The sequence below is a fragment of the Eleutherodactylus coqui genome, chromosome 5 (genome assembly GCF_035609145.1).
Source record: "Eleutherodactylus coqui strain aEleCoq1 chromosome 5, aEleCoq1.hap1, whole genome shotgun sequence".
Taxonomy (NCBI): Eukaryota; Metazoa; Chordata; class Amphibia; order Anura; family Eleutherodactylidae; genus Eleutherodactylus; species Eleutherodactylus coqui.
Window position 1 is genome coordinate 18179274 of NC_089841.1, and position 19459 is coordinate 18198732.

The following is a 19459-nucleotide window of genomic DNA, read 5'->3' on the forward strand; positions in this document are numbered from 1 at the left end:
AAGGGCCATACAACATCAGGCAAGCTCTTCTAAAAGCACCCGCACTGGCTTTGCCTAATCTGGAGAAACCACTTATTCTGTATGTTCATAAGAAGAAGAAACTGGTGATCGGCGTTCTCACCCAGATGATGGGATCATGGCATCAGCCTGTTGCCCGTCTCTCCAAGCAACTTGATATTGCAGCCATGGGATGAGAAGACTGGCAGCAACAGTGGCCTTGGTTACGGAAGCTGACAAGCTAACCCTGGGTCAAGATCTTACAGTACGAGTGTCATCTTCTGTCCTAACTTTGATGGATGCCACAGGTCACCACTAGCAGACAAATGCTTGAATGACCAAGTTCCAAGGCCTCCTATGTGAAAACCCAAGACTGACGTTGGAAGTATGTACTACTCTAAATCCAGCAACTCTGTTGCCGACCAGAACTGGAAGCCCTGACTATAACTGCTGTGAGGTGATGGATGAAGTCTTTAGCAGCTATCCTGATCTACGAGAAACACCTCTCGAAGCTCCTGATGTTGAATAGTACACAGATAGTAGCAGCCTCATGGATGAAGGCATATGCTATGTTGAATATGCAGTGATCACCCTACAGACTACTACAAAAGCAGAACCACTGCCCAAAGGAACTTCAGCTAAAAGGCAGAACTTAATGCACTTATTAGAAGCCCCACAGCTGGCAGCTGGGGTGAAAGTCAATATCTTCACTGACTCAAAGTAGGCCTTCCTCACACTCTATGTTCATGGGGCCCTGAGAGAAGAGTCTGGTCCCTTCAGCGGATCAAGAAGTGAAGCACTCTCCTCTCATTCCGGAACTGTCAGAAGAGGTATGGGTCAGTCACTGTGAAGGAAAACAGAAGGGAGACTCACTCGTTGCACAGAGAAACAGAAAGGCAGATGCTGATGCCAAGCGAGCTGTCACTCTCCTGAAACGCCAAAAGTTCTGTCAAACTACAAGCCTTTTTCCTGTTTCCACTCAGCAACTGGAACCCTTGCTACGATCAAAGCGAACAGGAATGGATGAAGACAGAAGATGAGAAATACACACCTGAAGGCTGGTTCATTCTCTCGGATGGAAGAAGTGTGGTCCCAACAGCACTAGAAATGGAGATCGTCAAGAAAGTGCATGAGGACATGCTATGGATCCACCACTATAGAAGAGCTAATTCAAGATGTGCTGTATATCCTAAGACTTACCAGGCGAGCAGCAGAAAATGTGTCTTATACCCTGAAAATAGTCCCAGACAAGGACCTCTGAAGACTCCAGGGATACAATCTTATAGAGCTGCTCTCTTCCAAGATGTACTAGTGGACTTTACTTGAATGCCTGCAGCTGATGGATGGAAGCATCTCCTGGTCTTTGTCTGCACTTACACGGAGTGGGTGGAGGCCTACCCCACTAGGACTGAGAAAAATCAACTTAAGTCGCCAGAACACTACCAAGAGACATAATTCAAAGACACGGCCTACCGGTACGGAAAATGGACCAGCATTTGCTGCGGAGAATAAACAAGAGTTAGCCAACTGCTTCAAGATCAGATGGAAATTGCACATTGCCTACAGACCTTAGTGCTCAGGGAAGGCTGAGCGCATGAACTGGACTTTAAAACTTGCCTAAGAGACGCTCTGTCAGGAGACTCACCTAATATGGCCACAAGTCTTACCCACTGCTCTGCTCAGAAACAGATCTTCCCCCACCGAAATAACTGTTTGTTTCCCTCTTAAGATGATGTAGGGGAGGCCTAGCCAAGTAGTGTTGGGGATTAGAGCAGACAAATTACCAGCAAATGCTTGCCCTGGGTAAGACCATGGCAACCATTACCAAAAAAGCAGGAGAAAGGTTACCTACTTGTTTGAATATTGCTGTGCAAAGGTTACCTATATGTCTGGATACTGCTGTGTACTTCTTTTTTCTTCCAGGGAAAAAAGTCTGGGTGACAGATTGGCACCAGAGGCCTCACAAACCTTGGTGGAAGGGTCCATACACCGTTATCCCGTCTAGCCCGACTGTTGTTAAAGTTGCTGAGATGGGACCTTGAATCCACCAGACCAGAGTCAATGTGGCCTACACTGACCGTGCCTGCTTATCACACCTGACAGATCCCCGAAGCTCATCTAAAAAAAAATCTCCAGAAGTGCCTTAGTCCAGACAAGTACCTTGCCCCCTCCTGGTAGCCCAGGAAGCAACAGAGACAGTGTTTTCTTCACAGAGACATAGTTTCCTTCACAGAGACATAGTTTCCTTCACAGAGACATAGTTTCCTTCACAGAGACATAGTTTCCTTCACAGAGACAGTGTTTTCTTCACAGAGACATTGTTTTTCCCTCAAACACCTAGGAGAGGGATTAACTACAGCTGCAAGACAACAAGAAGACTGAAGAACCTACTAAAGTCTATGGGGGTTTAAACCCCTAACTAAGGATGATAAGCTATAAGTGCATAATAGCTATCAAAGGGGGGAATGTGGTACGAGGACTTATAAGCTATTGTTTCTCTGTTACCAGCCTTCAGGCTGAAGCATATTAAACATACATTGTTCGGTTACACATAACGTAATTATAAGTGTCTAGCAAATGAAATATAGCTACTGTATACTAACTTCACATAATATTTCTGTTCCCTAACTATGAACATGTGAATGCAATCTCCGTTTCTCAAGAATGTAAACTTTTGCTGTGTGACGTAAGTGGTCATCAGGGAAACCGTGCAATGCTGTACTACGGTAGGAGCAGGCACAGGAATTCACAACTTTGTACATATGCAGCGATGATCCCCCTTGCTGCCCCCCTTAGCTTTGACTGCCACTTACTTCCTGTACTTGTAACTGGTTTAAGAGATAAGATGAGCCAATAGGTGTTAGATTCCAATAAGACTGCCTATCTAGTATTTAAGAATCTGCTGTGATGTCACAAGTCAGTCTGGATTTGAGAACCTTTGTGTCTCCTAGACTCATTCATGTCGACATTGAATAAATCTTCATTTTCTATGTCCCTGGTATCGTGTTGGATTTCGGCTTCTACAACATTATGATCCCCGACCTATACTTTTCAATTGTCACTGGACTCATGAGATGTCTTTGCTATTCAAGGCATTCATTCCTCTTTTTTTAAAAAATTCCTCTTTTTGAATATGAGGTATTTAATGAACATACGAGGACTTATTATTATCAGATGTCATAAACCGGGTACAGAAGACTTAAACAGCAATATTTTTGGAGTGAACACCCTTCTTTATGATGGCTCTATTTATGTAGTGTTCACACTTGAGTCATCTTCCACCCGTATCAAGCCTTCATAGCACTCTTGTTATAGAATAGGATGTGTTCATGAGATATGTGGTATTTGGAAGCCGTGTTTTTCTATGGTGAACACCTTTATTTCTAGTGTCACCCTGATATAGCACCATCCACTTTTACTCAACTCACATCAATTCTCTTGTCTGAGTACAGTACATCAGTATCCCATAAGGCACCAATAAAATTCCTTGGTGCCTAAAAGGATTCCTTAACGGTGATGGTCACCTTTCTTTACGGTGTCATCCAATGTATATCACCGTTCACTGGTCATTCTGGTTGCATCAATGTTCCTTTTTGATGCAATCAGATACAGTTAGGTCAGGGAATCACATATAAACCACTTGTCTAACTACTCCATGCATCCCATTGGAGATGCAGAGATTATCTTCTAGATAGACACAGCAGTTTATAACCTAGTCATTATATCGCATTCCATAAGTTCTTAGCTGTATTAATGTCCACTATATAAAAATCTCTGTCTCTGAGACTAATTGTGAGCTATGATGGTAACACTCATCTGTCTCTAAGTTCATAAAGTCTGGAGAGATTAAGCCCTAACAGCCCATCTCTTCCAGCTCCACCAACGCGTTTCTACAACCAGGTAGAACGGTTGTGTCATCAGGATGGAGCACAAAAAAACGTAACCGGCCACCCGGGCGGTCACTGGTAAATGAACAGAGATGGTCAGTAACACACATTACCAGGTTCTTATACCTGGAGTTCCGCCTATTTCCGTCTGGGGCTCGTCCTGCATAGACCAATCACGCTGCATCCTGTCATGGTCTTCATCTCTCACGAGTAAATGTAGTTGCACATGCGCGGACTTCACCCGGCCGTCCGATCGTGTGACGCGTCGCTAGTCACATCACGCGAGACTTGATGCCGGCTCTCTGCTTCACTAGCATAGTAGCACGCTGCTAGAAACATAACGCGGGATTTGGTCCCGGCAGTCCGGTCACATGATCTCCTGGAATGCCGAGCCTATGTTGCTATAACAACAAAAAGCATCACTAGTCACATCGCGCGAGACTTGATGCCGGCCCTCTGCTTCCCTAGCATAGTAGCGCGCTGCTAGATACATACATGTGAGACCGGCCTAAGGTAGATCGCTACCTTTTTATTACGTGACCGGCGACCGCTCAACGAGGCCACCCGTCACTGCTCCAGGCTCTCAGGAGACCATTGGTCGCCTGGGAGCAAGGAAATTTTAATTTTCCTGGGCTCCCCGACTCCTGCGAATGGGTCCGGTGTTTTGCCGGCGGTCGCATGTGCAGAATCCGGGAAAGTTCACGGAGGAAGATTGCATCGGTGAGGGGAGATGAAGCTGCACCTTTTTTTAACTTTTACGTGATCGCCATTATCCATTCGATAACGGCGAACACGTGATCAGGAACCGCTCACCGCGGCCCCCCGTGAAATCTCCAGGCTCTTGGCTAAGTTTTGTAGCCAGGAGCAGGGAGATTTTAAATTATCATAGCTTTTGCGCATGCGCCTGCCATTGTGGTGACGGCAGCGTGCGCAGAAGCTGGGGTAAGGTCCGCGGATAAATCCGTGGGCCTTAGGTACGTCATTTCATCCTCCCTCACATATATGATCCGTGGGGGGAGATGAAATGCAAGCTTTTTTAACTTTTTAAAACTTTTTTAAACTTTTATTTTTACTTTTTACACTTTTTTTTTTTTACTTTTTACACTTTTTTTTTTTTACTTTTTACACTTTTTTTTAACTTTACATGATCACTGTCATCCCCTCCCACCCTACCTTCCAGCCTCCTCCCCTCACCTTATTACACTGACATAAGTATGCACCAGTGGATCCTCTAAGAAGTCTTATCTAACCTGCATACTCTAGTCAATTGTACCATAGGTATTTCTGCAGTAGTAGGTGCTATGCTTTTGTCTCCCTGGGAGGAGACAGATTGTGTAACCTGTTTATACTTGATAATAACTAGAGATGAGCGAGCACCAAAATGCTCAGGTGCTCGTTGCTCGAGTCGAACTTTCCGTGATACTCGAGGGTTCATTTCGAGTAACGAACCCCATTGAAATCAATGGGCGACTCGAGCATTTTTGTATATCCCCCATGCTCCGCTAAGGTTTTCATTGGTGAAAATCTGGAAAACCCAAGAGAGTGCTGGAAACGACACAGAAAAGGATAGGGCAGGCGAGGGGCAACATGCTGGGCTGCATCTCAAGTTCCAAGGTCCCACTATTAAGCCACAATAGCGGCAAGAGTGGGCCCCCCCTAACAGTTTTTACTTCGGACAAACCCTCATTAGTAAGCCACACCATAGCTAAGCACCACAGTACCTCCAACCAAGCACAATCACTGCCTGCATGACACTCCGCTGCCACTTCTCCTGGGTTACATGCTGCCCAACCCCCCCGCACGACCCAGCATCTGCAGCGCACACCAAAGTGTCCCTGCCCAGCCTTCAGCTGCCCTCATGCCACACGCTGGCCTCATAGCCACACCACCCTCATGTCTATTTATAAGTGCGTCTGCCATGAGGAGGAACCGGAGGCACACACTGCAGAGGGTTGGCAGGGCCAGGCAGCGACCCTCTTTAAAAGGGGCGGGGCGATAGCCCACAATGCAGTACAGAAGCAATGAGAAATGCAATCCTGTGCCACCTCCGTCAGGAGCTGCAAACGTGGGCATAGCAATGGGGAATCCATGTGCCACACAGTATTCATTCTGTCAAGGTGTCGCATAGCTCAATCCACACTGCAAGGGAAAAGCCATCTGCGCTCTGCCCCTACCCAAGTCAGTCAGTGTCTTTGTGCCAGACAGGTCAAACACCGCGATGGGAACTAAGTGGGCACCAACAGCATAGGGGGGTCCTAGGAAGCCCAAGACATGAACAAAAAATTGAACTGAGCGGCCAAACATGGCAGACTTGCACCGCGTCTACGACATAGGCCTCGGCCCACAGCTTCAGCAATCCTAGGCAGGAAGCGGACTTTCACTGCACCCAGGACATAGGCCTCTGCACAAACCCTCAGCAATCGCGGGTCTACAGCGGACTCCAATGCTGGCGTAGCTGTGCACGTCTCATTAGCGCTGTATTGCTCCTGTAGTTTGTCCCAATGCAGTGCCCCGGATAGTAGAGCTAACGTCAGATTAAATACAGGTGGGCTTCGGCCCACACTGCATGCCCCAGTCAGACCGGGGTTTTTTATAAGTAGACACAGGTAGATACAACTCCCCTATGTGAAGTCCGTGTGGACCCACAGCATGGGTGGCTCCCTGGAACCCACCGGCTGTACATAAATGTATCCCATTGCAGTGCCCTGGACAGCAGAGCTAACGTCAGATTAAATGCAGGTGGGCTTCGGCCCGCATTGCATGCCCGAGTCAGACTGTTTTTTTTAATAAGTATACACAGGCAGGTACAACTCCGCAATGGGAATTCAGTGTGCACCCACAGCATTTGTGGGTCCCAGGAAGCCACCGGCGGTACATCAATAAATCCCATTGCATTGCCCTGCATAGCTGAGGTAACGTCAGATTAAATACAGGTGGGCTTCGGCCCACACTGCATGCCCCAGTCTGACCGGGGTTTTTAATACATAGACACAGGCAGGAACAGCTCCCCTATGTGAAGTCCCTGTGGACCCACAGCATGGCTGGCTCCCTGGAACCCACCGGCGGTACATAAATAAATCCCATTGCAGTGCCCTGGACAGCAAAGCTAACGTCTGATACATACAGGTGGGGTTCGGCCAAGAATGTTTTCATTGTTGGAGGAGGAGGAGGAGGATGTTTTTGAGGCAGTACGTGTCCTGTCCCCGTGTCCATGGTTATATGCACCTTACCAGTAACCGCGTTGGTGGGATAGTGGTCGCGACTGTGGATATAGTAGCGCGGTTTTATTTAGTTGGTTTTCAGAATGTGGCCAGGATTAAGTGGGCCGTGGTGGGGGGCTTTCTTATTGTGTCGTTTAAGGTGAAATTCTTGGACTGCCACCAGACGGACCACTGTGAAAGCATTTGCCAAGAATGTTTTCATTGTTGGAGGAGGAGGACAGGGATGTTTTTGAGGCAGTACGTGTCCTGTCCCCGTGTCCGTGGTTATATGCACCTTCCCAGTGACCGCGTCACTGGAAAGTTATCGCGCTTGGGTACCTAGTAGGGCGGCCTCGCCACCATCATGTCTTTGGGAAGCCTCCGTTTCCACAACCCTGTAACATAGCAGTAGTAGCAGTATAGGCAGACCCCAGTAACATTTACGTAGAAACAGTATGGGCAAAGCAGCAGATAAACATTTCCCTGGCAGCAGTGAAGGGAGAGCATAGTATTGGTAAGATTTCAGTAGTAGCAGTATAGACAGGCCCCAGTAACATTAACGTAGAAGCAGTATGGGCAGAGCCCACTATTAGTTACATTTCTGTTATAGCAGTATAGACCTGCCCTAGTAACATTTCCGTTGAAGCATCATGGGCAGAGCCCAGTATTAGTAAAATTACAGTAGTAACAGTATACGCCAACCAAGGTAACATTTCAGGAGCAGAAGTATCGGCAGACCGAAGTAACATTTCTGTTGCTGAAGTATAGTCAGACCCCTGTAGCATTACTGTGGCAGAAGTATAGGTAGGCAGAACAGAGTTACATTTCTGTAGCAAAAGTGTAGGCCAACCCCAGACACAGTGGTGTACCATGAGTGCAGGCGAAGCCCATAAAATTACTTGGATTATATTGTAGGCGAGGGCCCGAAAAATTGTTGTACCGACAGTACAAATGTACCCCAGAAAAATTGCCCATGCCCAACCCAGAGGGCAGGTGAAACCCATTAATCGCTTAGCGTACTGTGGCTTAATTTTTAACTAGGCCTGGAGGCAGCCCAGTCTAAAAAACAATTGGTTCAGGTGGAAGATTCAATGCTTTAATGAGAATTGAAACAGATAAATATTGTTTAGAAAAGTTATATGAGCCTTTTGGCCCACAGAAAAATTGCCCGTTCGCGGTGATTACGAGAGGTTTCAGGAGGAGGAGCCGGAGGAGGAGGACGAATACCATACACAGACTGACAAAGTTATTTAGGTAGCGCTGCTGTCCGCTGGTGGAGAAGAGAAGTCTGGGGAAATCCAGGCTTTGTTCATCTTGAGTGTAAGCCTGTCGGCACTGTCAGTTGACAGGTGGGTACGCTTATCCGTGATGATTCCCCCAGCCGCACTAAACACCCTCTCTGACAAGACGCTAGCCACAGGGCACGCCAACACGTCCAGGGCATACAGCGCGAGTTCGGGCCAAGTGTCCAGCTTTGACACCCAGTAGTTATACGGAGCAGAGGCGTCAGGGAGGACGGTCGTGTAATCGGCTACTTACTCCCTCACCATCTTCTTACAGTGCTCCCGCCGACTCAGCCTTGACTGGGGAGTGGTGACACAGTCTTGCTGGGGAGTCATAAAGCTGGCAAAGGCCTTTGAGAGTGTTCCCCTGCCTGCGCTGAACATGCTGCCTGATCTCCGCGCCTCCCCTTCTACTTGGCCCTCAGAACTGCGCCTTCTGCCACTAGCGCTGTCAGATGGGAAGTTTACCATCAGTTTGTCCACCAGGGCCCTGTGGTATTGCATCTCTCAAACCCCTTTCCTCTTCGGGAATGAGAGTGGAAAGGTTATCCTTATACCGTGGGTCAAGCAGTGTGTACACCCAGTAATCCGTAGTGGCCAGAATGCGTCTAACGCGAGGGTCACGAGAAAGGCATGCTAACATGAAGTCAGCCATGTGTGCCAGGGTACCTGTACGCAACACATGGCTGTCCTCACTAGGAAGATCACTTTCAGGATCCTCCTCCTCCTCCTCCACCTCCTCAGGCCATACACGCTGAATGGATGAGAGGCAAGCAGCATGGGTACCCTCTGCAGTCGGCCCAGCTGTCTCTTCCTCTTCAGGCTCCTCCTCCTCCACCTCCACGCACTGAGATATAGACATGAGGGTGCTCTGACTATCCAGCGACATACTGTCTTCCCCCGCCTCCGTTTCCGCCCGCAAAGCATCAGCCCTTATGCTTTGCAGGGAACTTCTCAACAGGCATAGCAGAGGAATAGTGACGCTAATGATTGCAGCATCGCCGCTCACCATCAGGGTGGACTCCTCCTCAAAGTTTCCAAGGACCTGGTAGATATCTGCCATCCAGGCCCACTACTCTGTAAAGAATTGAGGAGGCTGACTCCCACTTTGCCGCCCATGTTGGAGTTGGTATTCCACTATAGCTCTACGCTGCTCATACAGCCGGGATAACATGTGAAGCGTAGAGTTCCACCGTGTCAGCACGTCGCAAAGCAGTCGGTGCACTGGCAGATTAAACCGATGTTGCAGGGTGCGCAGGGTGGCAGCGTCCGTGTTGGACTTGCGGAAATGTTCGCTGACCCAGCGCACCTTTCCGAGCAGGTCTGACAAGCGTGGGTAGCTTTTCAGAAACCGCTGAACCACCAAATTAAAGACATGGGCCAGGCATGGCACGTGCGTGAGGCTGCCAAGCTGCAGAGCCGCCACCAGGTTACGGCCGTTGTCACACATGACCATGCCCGGTTGGAGGCTCAGCGGCAAAAGCCAGCAGTCGTCTGCTCTGTCAGACCCTGAAGCAGTTCGTGGGCCGTGTGCCTCTTCTCTCCTAAGCTGAGTAGTTTCAGCACGGCCTGTTGACGCTTGCCCACCGCTGTGCTGCCACGCCGCGCGACACCGACTGCTGCCGACGTGCTGCTGCTGACACATCTTGATTGCGAGACAGAGGTTGCTTAGGAGGAGGAGGAGGAGGCTGGTTTAGTGGAGGAAGCATACACCGCCGCAGATACCACCACCGAGCTGGGGCCCGCAATTCTGGGGGTGGGTAGGACGTGAGCATTCCCAGGCTCTGACTCGGTCCCAGCCTCCACTAAATTCACCCAATGTGCCGTCAGGGAGATATAGTGGCCCTGCCCGCCTGTGCTTGTCCACGTGTCTGTTGTTAAGTCGACCTTGGCAATAACCGAGTTGGTGAGGGCGCAGTACAATGTTGCGTGAGACGTGGTCGTGCAGGGCTGGGACGGCACACCGTGAAAAATAGTGACGACTGAGGACAGAGTAGCGTGGGGCTGCCGCCACTATGATGTTTTGGAAAGCCTCAGTTTCCACTAGCCTGTAGGGGAGCATCTCCAGGCTGATCAATTTGGCTATGTGGACATTTAAAGCTTGAGCGTGCGGGTGTGTGGCGGCGTATTTACGCTTTCGCTTCAACGATTCTCTTAGCGACAGCTGGACGCTGCGTTGAGAGACATTGCTGAATGGGGCCAAGGACAGCGAAGGTGAGGGTGTGGGTCCAGGCCAGGAGACAGTCGTGCCTGTGTCGTGAGAGGTGGGTTGGATCTCAGTGGCAGGGTGGGGCCCAGGGGGAGAGGCAGTGGCGCAAGCTGGAGGCGGTGAACGGCCTTCGTCCCACTTTGTGGGGTGCTTGGCCATCATATGCCTGTGCATCCTGCACACCACTGTTTGTCGGTCGTCCGCAGTCTCAGTGAAAAACTGCCACACCTTAGAGCACCTTGGCCTCTGCACCGTGGCTTGGAGCGAGGGGGTGCTTTGGGAAACAGCTGGTGCATTATTCGCTCTGGCCCAGCCTCTACCCCTGGCCACCCCACTGCCTCTTCCAACCTGTTCTGCGGCTGCAATTGCCTCCCCCTCTGAAGACCTGTCCTCAGTTGGCTTATCACACCAGGTGGGGTCAGTCACCTCATCGTCCTGCTGCTCTTCCTCCGAATCCTCTGTGCTCTCCTCCCTCGGACTTACTCCAATTACTACTACCTGAGTGATAGACAACTGTGTCTCATCGTCATCGTCCTCCTCACCCACTGAAAGCTCTTGAGACAGTTGCCGGAAGTCCCCAGCCTCATCCCCCGGACCCCGTGAACTTTCCAATGGTTGGGCATCAGTCACGACAAACTCCTCCGGTGGGAGAGGAACCATTGCTGCCCAATCTAGGCAGGGGCCCGAGAACAGTTCCTGGGAGTCTGCCTGCTCCTCAGAATGTGTCATTTTCATGGAGTGAGGAGGCTGGGAGGAAGGAGGAGCAGCAGCCAGAGGATTCAGAGTTGCAGCAGTGGACGGCGTAGAAGACTGAATGGTCGATAGATTGCTGGATGCACTTTCTGCCATCCACGACAGGACCTGCTCACACTGCTCATTTTTTAATAAAGGTCTACGACGTGGACCCAAAAATTGCGATATAAAGCTGGGGACCCCAGAAACTGTCCTCTCTCCTACTCCCGCAGCAGCCGGCTGCGATTTACCTGGACCAGGAACTCGGCCTATGCCCACACCCTCATGTGGACCTCCGCGTCCTCGACCGCGTCCACGTCCTCTACCCCTACCCCTACCCCTCAGCATGGTGGATTAAGAATCGAGCAGAGACAGAGCGGTGTAAAAATGTTTGTGAATTATTGCCGCGCAGTTGGGGGCTGCCAGCGGTAATATAACGCAAAATGAAGCCAGAGATAAATTATAATGAAGGCTGCACTTAGGCCTAGCTGTGAACTATGCAGTTTGGATGGGAGTGAAGTCCCACAGGCCACGCAGGCACATGCACTGGGTCACCGGTAGCCGTAAAAAGGATTTCTTTTTTAAATCTCCTGTTTTTTCTAGGCAATGCAGGCTGAGGCTATGCAGTGTGTATTGCACTTTCAATGTATGGGCGCCTGACACACCGTGCAATTGTCAGACAGCACACGTATAACACAGAGCGGCATAGAAAATTTGTGGTTTCTTGGCGTACACTTAGAGGCAGACTGAACTGACGCAACGCAAAATGCGGACAGAAAAATGTTTAAATGAAGGCTGCACGCAGGCTCTACTGTGCAATACTGAGGTACTACAACTCCCAGCAACCACGGAGTTAAATGCACACGGTAACAGGTTGCCCTAAGAAGAACCGTTGGGGTTCTTGTAGACAGGATTCTACACTACCACTGTCCCTGCCTGACCAATACTGCCCCTATACTCAAGTACAGACTGCAGCCTTAGAACGCTACAGCCTGCACGCCCGATATACATAAATTTTTTTTTTTTAAAGTGCAAAACTGCTCCCAGCACCCACAGCAGTAATGCACTAGGTGAGCTGTGGCCCTAAGAAGGAACATTGTGGTTCTTGAAGACGCTAACACTTTCCCTATAGCAGCATCAGCACTTTCACTGATCTCTCTTAGCCTCTGTCTGTGGCGAGCCGCGGGCAGGTCTGATTTAAATACTCGGGGGTCACTTGGTCTCGCCAGCCACTCACTGCAGGGGGTGGGATAGGGCTGGAACGTCACAGGAGGAAGTTGTAATGCCTTCCCTGTGCTTCTATTGGCCAGAAAAGGGCGCAAATTTCTCAGGAAAGGAAATGTAATGGAGTCGAGTGCCGCGTGGTGCTCGTCTCGAGTAACGAGCGTCTCGAACACCCTAATACTCGAACGAGCATCAAGCTTGGACGAGTACGCTCGCTCATCTCTAGTAGGGATCTATCTTTCCTATTTTTTGGCCTGTGAAGCTATGTTTTAACACGTCAAACAAGAATCTAAACAGATAATAAACATGCAAGGTAACAGATTAAATTCCAGTAGTTATGAGTTATCGGTGACCCGGAGGGAGCCACCTCGAAGGAGAAGTCACCCACGTGCCCCCAATATCCCCACCAGGGGACCTCCGTGCCCCCTGCCTAATTAGGTCAGAAATCCACCCCTCAGGTTGGGGCCAAACAGGACTGCTTGTACAGCTCTTCGCCATAAGAGAGTCAACCACTCTCCCAAACAGCCTTAACACTGGGCCGGCAAGCGGAGTTAGGTCCGCCCAAGGAAGCCTTAAGGACACCCCAGGGACCGCCCGGTTCAGAAGTGGGGAGAAGAGGAAGGAATGGCGGGGTGCAAGAGCCAAGGATAGGCCCGTCAACCAGTAAGTTTACTCCAAGAGACATCAGAAACATCCCCCCAGAATGACTGGGAACACTCACAATCCTTTACCCGCTCACTTATCTACTAAATAACCAATACTTACAACTTCTTGTTTCTGCCAATTGTGGGGTAGGCCACAGCTTTTATTTATTAACGAATATCAAAAAACTTTATTGAAAAACTTTATAGAAAAAACCGTCCATGCTGTCCGTATGCTAAAACTTTAAAGTCCATAAACAGTCCACTGAGGACGTTTGTAAGCCCCGTTCCTTCGGCTTGCAAACCCTCCTCTACTTCCTCACAGCATGGACAAAAAATCCGGGCCAAAAACAGCTGTGACAACTTCCAACGATAGTCCTTCATAACCATCCCACCTCTCCCCTATCCTTCCAGGGCGGGTGGGCGGGTGTCTCTTCTCCAGTCTTCTCCCGTCTCTTCCTGTCTCACGACTGAGCTCCTTCCGCTCCCCCCCCACCCTTTCTCTTCCTGTCTAAACTCCACCCCCCTTTTGCTCGCTCTACTTAACCCCTGCTGTACCTGTTCCCAGTCATGTGCCGCATCCTTAGTTAGCTCGCGGCATTCAAGACTGGGAACACTCACAATCCTTTACCCGCTCACTTATCTACTAAATAACCAATACTTACAACTTCTTGTTTCTGCCAATTGTGGGGTAGGCCACAGCTTTTATTTATTAACGAATATCAAAAAACTTTATTGAAAAACTTTATAGAAAAAACCGTCCATGCTGTCCGTATGCTAAAACTTTAAAGTCCATAAACAGTCCACTGAGGACGTTTGTAAGCCCCGTTCCTTCGGCTTGCAAACCCTCCTCTACTTCCTCACAGCATGGACAAAAAATCCGGGCCACACGGGATGTGCCGCGTTACTACGGCTCATTCCGTCCCCACCCCACCAACCCGAGCTAAAGCTTTCTCGACCCCATCCTGCAAGCCGGATAGGAACGTATCCAACCCTACCTCATTGAGGTGAACACCGTCCCTCCTCAATGCCCCCTTTTCCTTCTCTTCCAGCTCCCAATGGCGCACCGCCACCCCTCCGATAGAGTGAACAAACTGCGACATCCGCATGTTGATCAGCCTCCTGGCTCTGTCCACCGCTTCCAGGCTCCTTGCTCCATTCCAGAGCCTCCTCGCGACAATGTCAGACCACACGATGATGCATCCATTAAAACATTCCCGAAAACGCAGTAAGTCCTGTTTCATGATGACCAACAGGTCTCGTGTCTTTGCTTTCCCGAGATCATTCCCCCCGGCGTGAACCACCAACACCACTTTCCGGGGGGTACTTCTGGCTATGTCCACCACCAGCTTCCACATGTCGGGCCATCTTAGCCCCCGGACTCCGTGCCAGGTTACGGATGTTCCGGGTAGGCCTAGCTCCGATCCCAACGGGCGTACTGCTGCCCTCCTTTGTGCCCAGTGAATATAGGAATGCCCGACTATGTGTACCTTCCACGGTTCTGCTGCTGCAAATAAAAAACAAGAAAAACAAAACAAGGGCAACCAACTTGAAGGACACTGCCTCACACTTAAAGAAAAACGAGGGGCCTTTTGACCCTAACTTAAATCTCGCACCGCCAGATCGGGTCGCACATAAGACTTATATGCCTGGGACTTCCATCTCCCAAGCCGTTTTACCCCGTCTTCGTTCATTCCACCCGCATCTGCCGACGTGGCCGCACCGATTCTGAAGGAGTGGGTTCCGAATTCCTTCGGATCGAGGCCCACAGACCTCAAAGCCGATTTTAACCCCGCCGTTACCTGAAACCTGGTGAGGGGGAGGCCGGATGCGTGAACCAAAAACTGCTCCCCCGCCGGCCTTGTTGCCATGTAATTGGCTACCGTGTCTACTGGGCACCAAACGGCGCCTAGCCGCGAGATCGGCACCCACTCACCTCTACCGAAAACGTCGGTTTTTGATTTTTTAATCCTGACCCGTATCCCGTCGTCTACCGGTACCACATCGTCAAACATAAGACCTCCCGGCATAAACTTGCTCTTCGGGACTAACTCGCCGATCCTGAGCGCCGCAAAAAATGCCAGCAAGAACGCCGTCCTAAACAGTAAAACCTCGTACCCGTTGCAGCACGTGACCTCCAAAGTGTCCAATAACTTGCACAACAACCGGTAAGTAATCGGGCGGCGGGCATCCGAGCCGGCCTTTTCTTTCTTCCACCCGCGCACTATCTGGCGAAAAACGAACTCTTTTGTCACGTCTCTGAACCCGTGCAACTTTAGCAAAAAAGCGACGCCCGCAAGATGCTTTTTCGCCGCATCCACCGACGCCCGTCCCGCCCGTAGGGACGCTAACATATCCAGGGTAGCTGACCGGGCCCTCTCGCCCCCAGCTACCCTGCCATCCGTACAACACAACCATTTTTTCCACACCGCATTATAGTTTTTCCAGGTTCCCACTGTCACGGATGACTCGACAAGCTTCAGCAGCTCTGTTCTGCCAGATCCCACAAGAAAAGCGGGCAGCGTACTCCCAACGCATCCGCCTGAGGGTGCCGCTCTCTGAACCGCTCCATCTGCGAACGAGAGAGCGCGTCAGCTGCCACATTTTTATATCCCGGCACATGCTTTGACCGTAAATATATATTACGCTGTAAACATCTCAAGACCACATGTCTCACGAGTGCCAACACCGGTGGGGAAGATGAAGACTGCCGATTAATAATGTGCACCACCGCAGCATTATCAGACCAAAAACACACTTTGTGATCTTGTAACTCCTCACCCCATAGTTCCACAGCCACCACCAACGGGAAAAACTCCAATAAAGTAATGTTTTGATTCCACCGCTTAGTTATCCAGGATACTGGCCATGGTTCCCTGCACCAGTGGTTCCGGAAAATAACCCCAAATCCGGTAGACCCTGCAGCGTCCGCGGACAGGCTAAGACCTGTACCCGACCACTCTTCCTTAGGGCACACCACGTGCCCATTGAACGCTTCCAAGAAGATTTTCCATGTGTGTAAATCCCCTCGAATCCCGGGCGTGACTCTAATAAAAAGATGCGGCTCCTTTACACCCACCGTCGCTAGCGACAGCCTCCGTGAAAAAACGCGACCCATGGGTATCACTTTGCACGCAAAGTTCAATAAACCCAAGAGGACCTGTATTTGGCGCAGCGAAACTTTTTTTACACCGTACGACATCGTTAACCGTCTGCCGGAGGCGGGCAATTTTTTCGATCGGTAATCTAAAAACCATTTCCTCGGTGTCGATCTCGATTCCTAGGAACGTTAACCTTGTCACCGGGCCCATGGTCTTTTCCTCAGACAACGGGACCCCCGCCTCCTGCATCAATGACCGAAATGTGCGTAACAAAAACTCGCAGGTGCCCGATGCCTCCGTACCGACAAACAGAAAATCGTCAAGGTAGTGCGTCACCGATGTGATGCCCGTTTCGAACCTGAGCATCCATTCCAGGAATGAACTGAAAAGCTCGAAGTAATAGCACGAAATCGAGCAGCCCATCGGCAGACACATATCATAAAAGAACTGATTATCTACCTTGCAACCCAACAAGTGGAAACACTCAGGGTGAATTGGAAGTAGCCGAAAAGCCGACTCAATGTCGGCTTTCGCTAACTGTGCCCGCTTACCCGCTGCTCTGACCAAAGCGACCGCCTGATCAAATGACGCATAAACCACCGATGCTTGTTCCTTTGTAATGCCATCATTTACCGACTCCCCTTTTGGGAAGGATAGATGATGGATCAATCGGAACTTGCCCGCCTCTTTCTTAGGGACTAGCCCCAACGGTGAGACCCGCAAGTTCGCGAACGGTGGTTCGTCGAAGGGGCCCGCCATGCGGCCCGCCGACACCTCTTTGTTGACCTTTTCTCTTACCAATACTATATTATCCAGGGCCGACTTTAAATTTGCGCACAAGGTGGAAGAAGGTTGAAATGAAAAGGGGATTAAAAAACCGTCGGTAAAACCTTGCCTAAGGATTCTTGCTTCCTCCCTCCTGTGGTATCTGTCGAGCCACTGGAAGAGGTACTTGCTTTTCACCGGGGTTCGGTGCTCCACTGGCACCGCCCCCGGTGACTGGCAGTCTCTGTTTTTTGAAGCAGCGCACCGCGGAGTGTTGTCCTCCGCAGACCGAACATTCGTGCCTAAACTTGCACGTCGCGAAAAACCGACAGTGGCCCTCATTATAGAGCCAGCATGACCCGTTTTGCCGCGGAGAGGCCGCAGGGGGCTGTTGCCCGCCCCCCGCGGCCCCCCCTTGAAAGGTAGGTTTTTGCGGGCGTTGGGCTAAAATGAGTTGCAACCATACATCGGTCGCTTTTGTCGCCCAACTCACGGCCGTACCCGACACGCGCCGACGAAAGTCCTCGTCGTAGCGCCACCACGCGGTGCCTCCGTGCAACTTATATGCACTGAAAATGGTGTTAAGATAGACCAACATCTCGGGACCTTTCTTAGGGTACTGTTGGCATGTAACGTACGCCAAAACCGTAAACGCTTGAACCCAATTACAGAAAGTCTTAGCGACCTTCGATTTTTTATCCACACGATCCGACACCCTCTCTTTATCCACCGTCACATGGTCCGGAGACAACAGAGACCAAATGTCCACATAAACACCTTTCCGGATCTTATCGAGAAGATCATCCGACACACCGACCCCCAAGGGGGCAACCCCGCAGAACAACGAGTCTGCGTATCTCAACCCTTCCATCGGGTCCACTTCACCTCCGGCTGTTAAGCCACCCTCCTGCCCCACGGGTGGGCCCGCGCCCCCCGGGGATCCACAGGACACCGATAAAACCTCTTTTTTATCCATTTTACTCAAAACCGATTTTAATACTAACACCAAATCGTTTTTCTCCGCCACCTTGGCGGGATCCATTACATTTTTCCAAGCATTTAAACAGTCTGACTCACCGGCACGACCGTCCTCCGGCATCGCCAAGGGCGAGGTCCCTGCCGTCCTTCTCCCAGGGCTCCTGCCTCTGCTGCTCGATGGCTGCCGCGAACTCACATGCGGAGCGTCGTTTGTCGCATATCCTCCCGCTATCATAAGGTGGCCCCGCTCTGGCCGTCCCGGGGGTGTATCCCGCCTCCTGTGGCGTATGTTGTGCCTGTTTGTTGAAGGTGTTGGCGGAGGTTCCGCATGGCGGTAAGTATCCTGGTGGTGCCGCACACCTGGACTCCTGGATCCGTCGCCCAGAGACTCTCCGCTCGGCCTCCTTATGCTCTCGCTTGCTTGCGCTCCTACTCTCGCAAGCTCATTCTCACGCCTTTGCTGATACCTTGCCCTCCTAGCTCTCTCGCGTTGCCTACGCTTGGCACCCAAACCTTGCCTGTTGCCGCTTGCGCGACTGGCGTAGCCCTGTGAGGAATCCCCCCCACCTGACGATGTTGCCACCACGAAACGTGGGTTGACATAACAAAGTCTCTGTGAGCTAGGGGGCGCTATCGCTTGCTGCTGTGGAAGGTGATATCTGTGAGCCGCGCGACCGCTATGCTCACGGGTCTGGGTGCTGACTATGTACCCGGTGCCAGCGGGCGGGATGTAAGTTACATACCGGCTATGTCGTTGCTCATGTATAGGGTGACTCGCATAAGACCCGGCCGATGGACCCTCCGGGACAAGGGAAACAAATGGGATCCCCGCTTCTCCTATAATCTCCCCACTTTCCCTAACTCCCTGAGCGCTCCCTGCCCTGGTGGCTGCACTGCCGGTAGAGCTGGTGGCCGGGCTGTATCCCCTATCCCTCCCCCCCCCAGGGTTATACTTCCCGGGTAATGGATTTAAGTGCCTGGCCACCTGGCCCTCTGAGGACGCTCCTCCCCCCCTCCTCCCCGGTACCTGGCGCTGCTGCCTTGCTCTGCCGCCATCTTGCCTGCCTTCCCGCCATGCGTCTGCACGTGGCACGTGCCTCCCTTGCTGCTCCATGCTGCCGGTGTCTCCTGCTGCCGTGCGCCCGACTGCGCGCTGGCTCCTGGACCCGGAGCCCCTGCTTGATGCTGCCGGTGCCCCTCTGCTGTTTTGCGGACTGCCGCCCGGCTGTTCCCGCTGCTCCTCCGCGGTCGCTCCAACCGCCGCGCGATTCGAATTTCGCGCCTCCGCCCTCGTGGCGCGTCCCGCGCCCTGCAACATCTCTCCGCCGCGGCCGCTCCTGCGGCCGACCCTCTTGGCGGCGGGGCTCGGACTGAGCCTCGCAGGGGGGTTCCGTCTTCTCTTCGGGCGGCCTCGCCCGGCATCCCCCAGCTGTTCCGCTCCC

The 19459-nt window shown here is 51.2% G+C and overlaps 2 protein-coding genes across 5 annotated transcripts in view; both read right to left on the bottom strand.

Moving 5' to 3' along the window:
- LOC136628981 (zinc finger protein 585A-like) overlaps positions 1–19459 on the bottom strand; it is a 380809-nt gene that overhangs the window by 219120 nt on the left and 142230 nt on the right. The window lies entirely within an intron of this gene.
- Positions 13842–18927, bottom strand: LOC136629041 (uncharacterized). Of its 2 annotated transcripts, none has more exons than XR_010792901.1 (2): positions 18117–18927; positions 13842–14680 (listed from the first exon to the last, which is right to left on the bottom strand). XR_010792901.1 is itself a non-coding variant. In XM_066605163.1 (2 exons), exons 1-2 carry the CDS (start codon positions 18250–18252, stop codon positions 14772–14774), a joined length of 1110 nt encoding a protein of 369 aa, XP_066461260.1. In that variant the 5' UTR covers positions 18253–18927; the 3' UTR covers positions 14764–14771. The 2 variants fall into 2 exon arrangements, 1 of the variants encoding a protein (XP_066461260.1); XM_066605163.1 differs by lacking the exon at positions 13842–14680 and adding an exon at positions 14764–15745.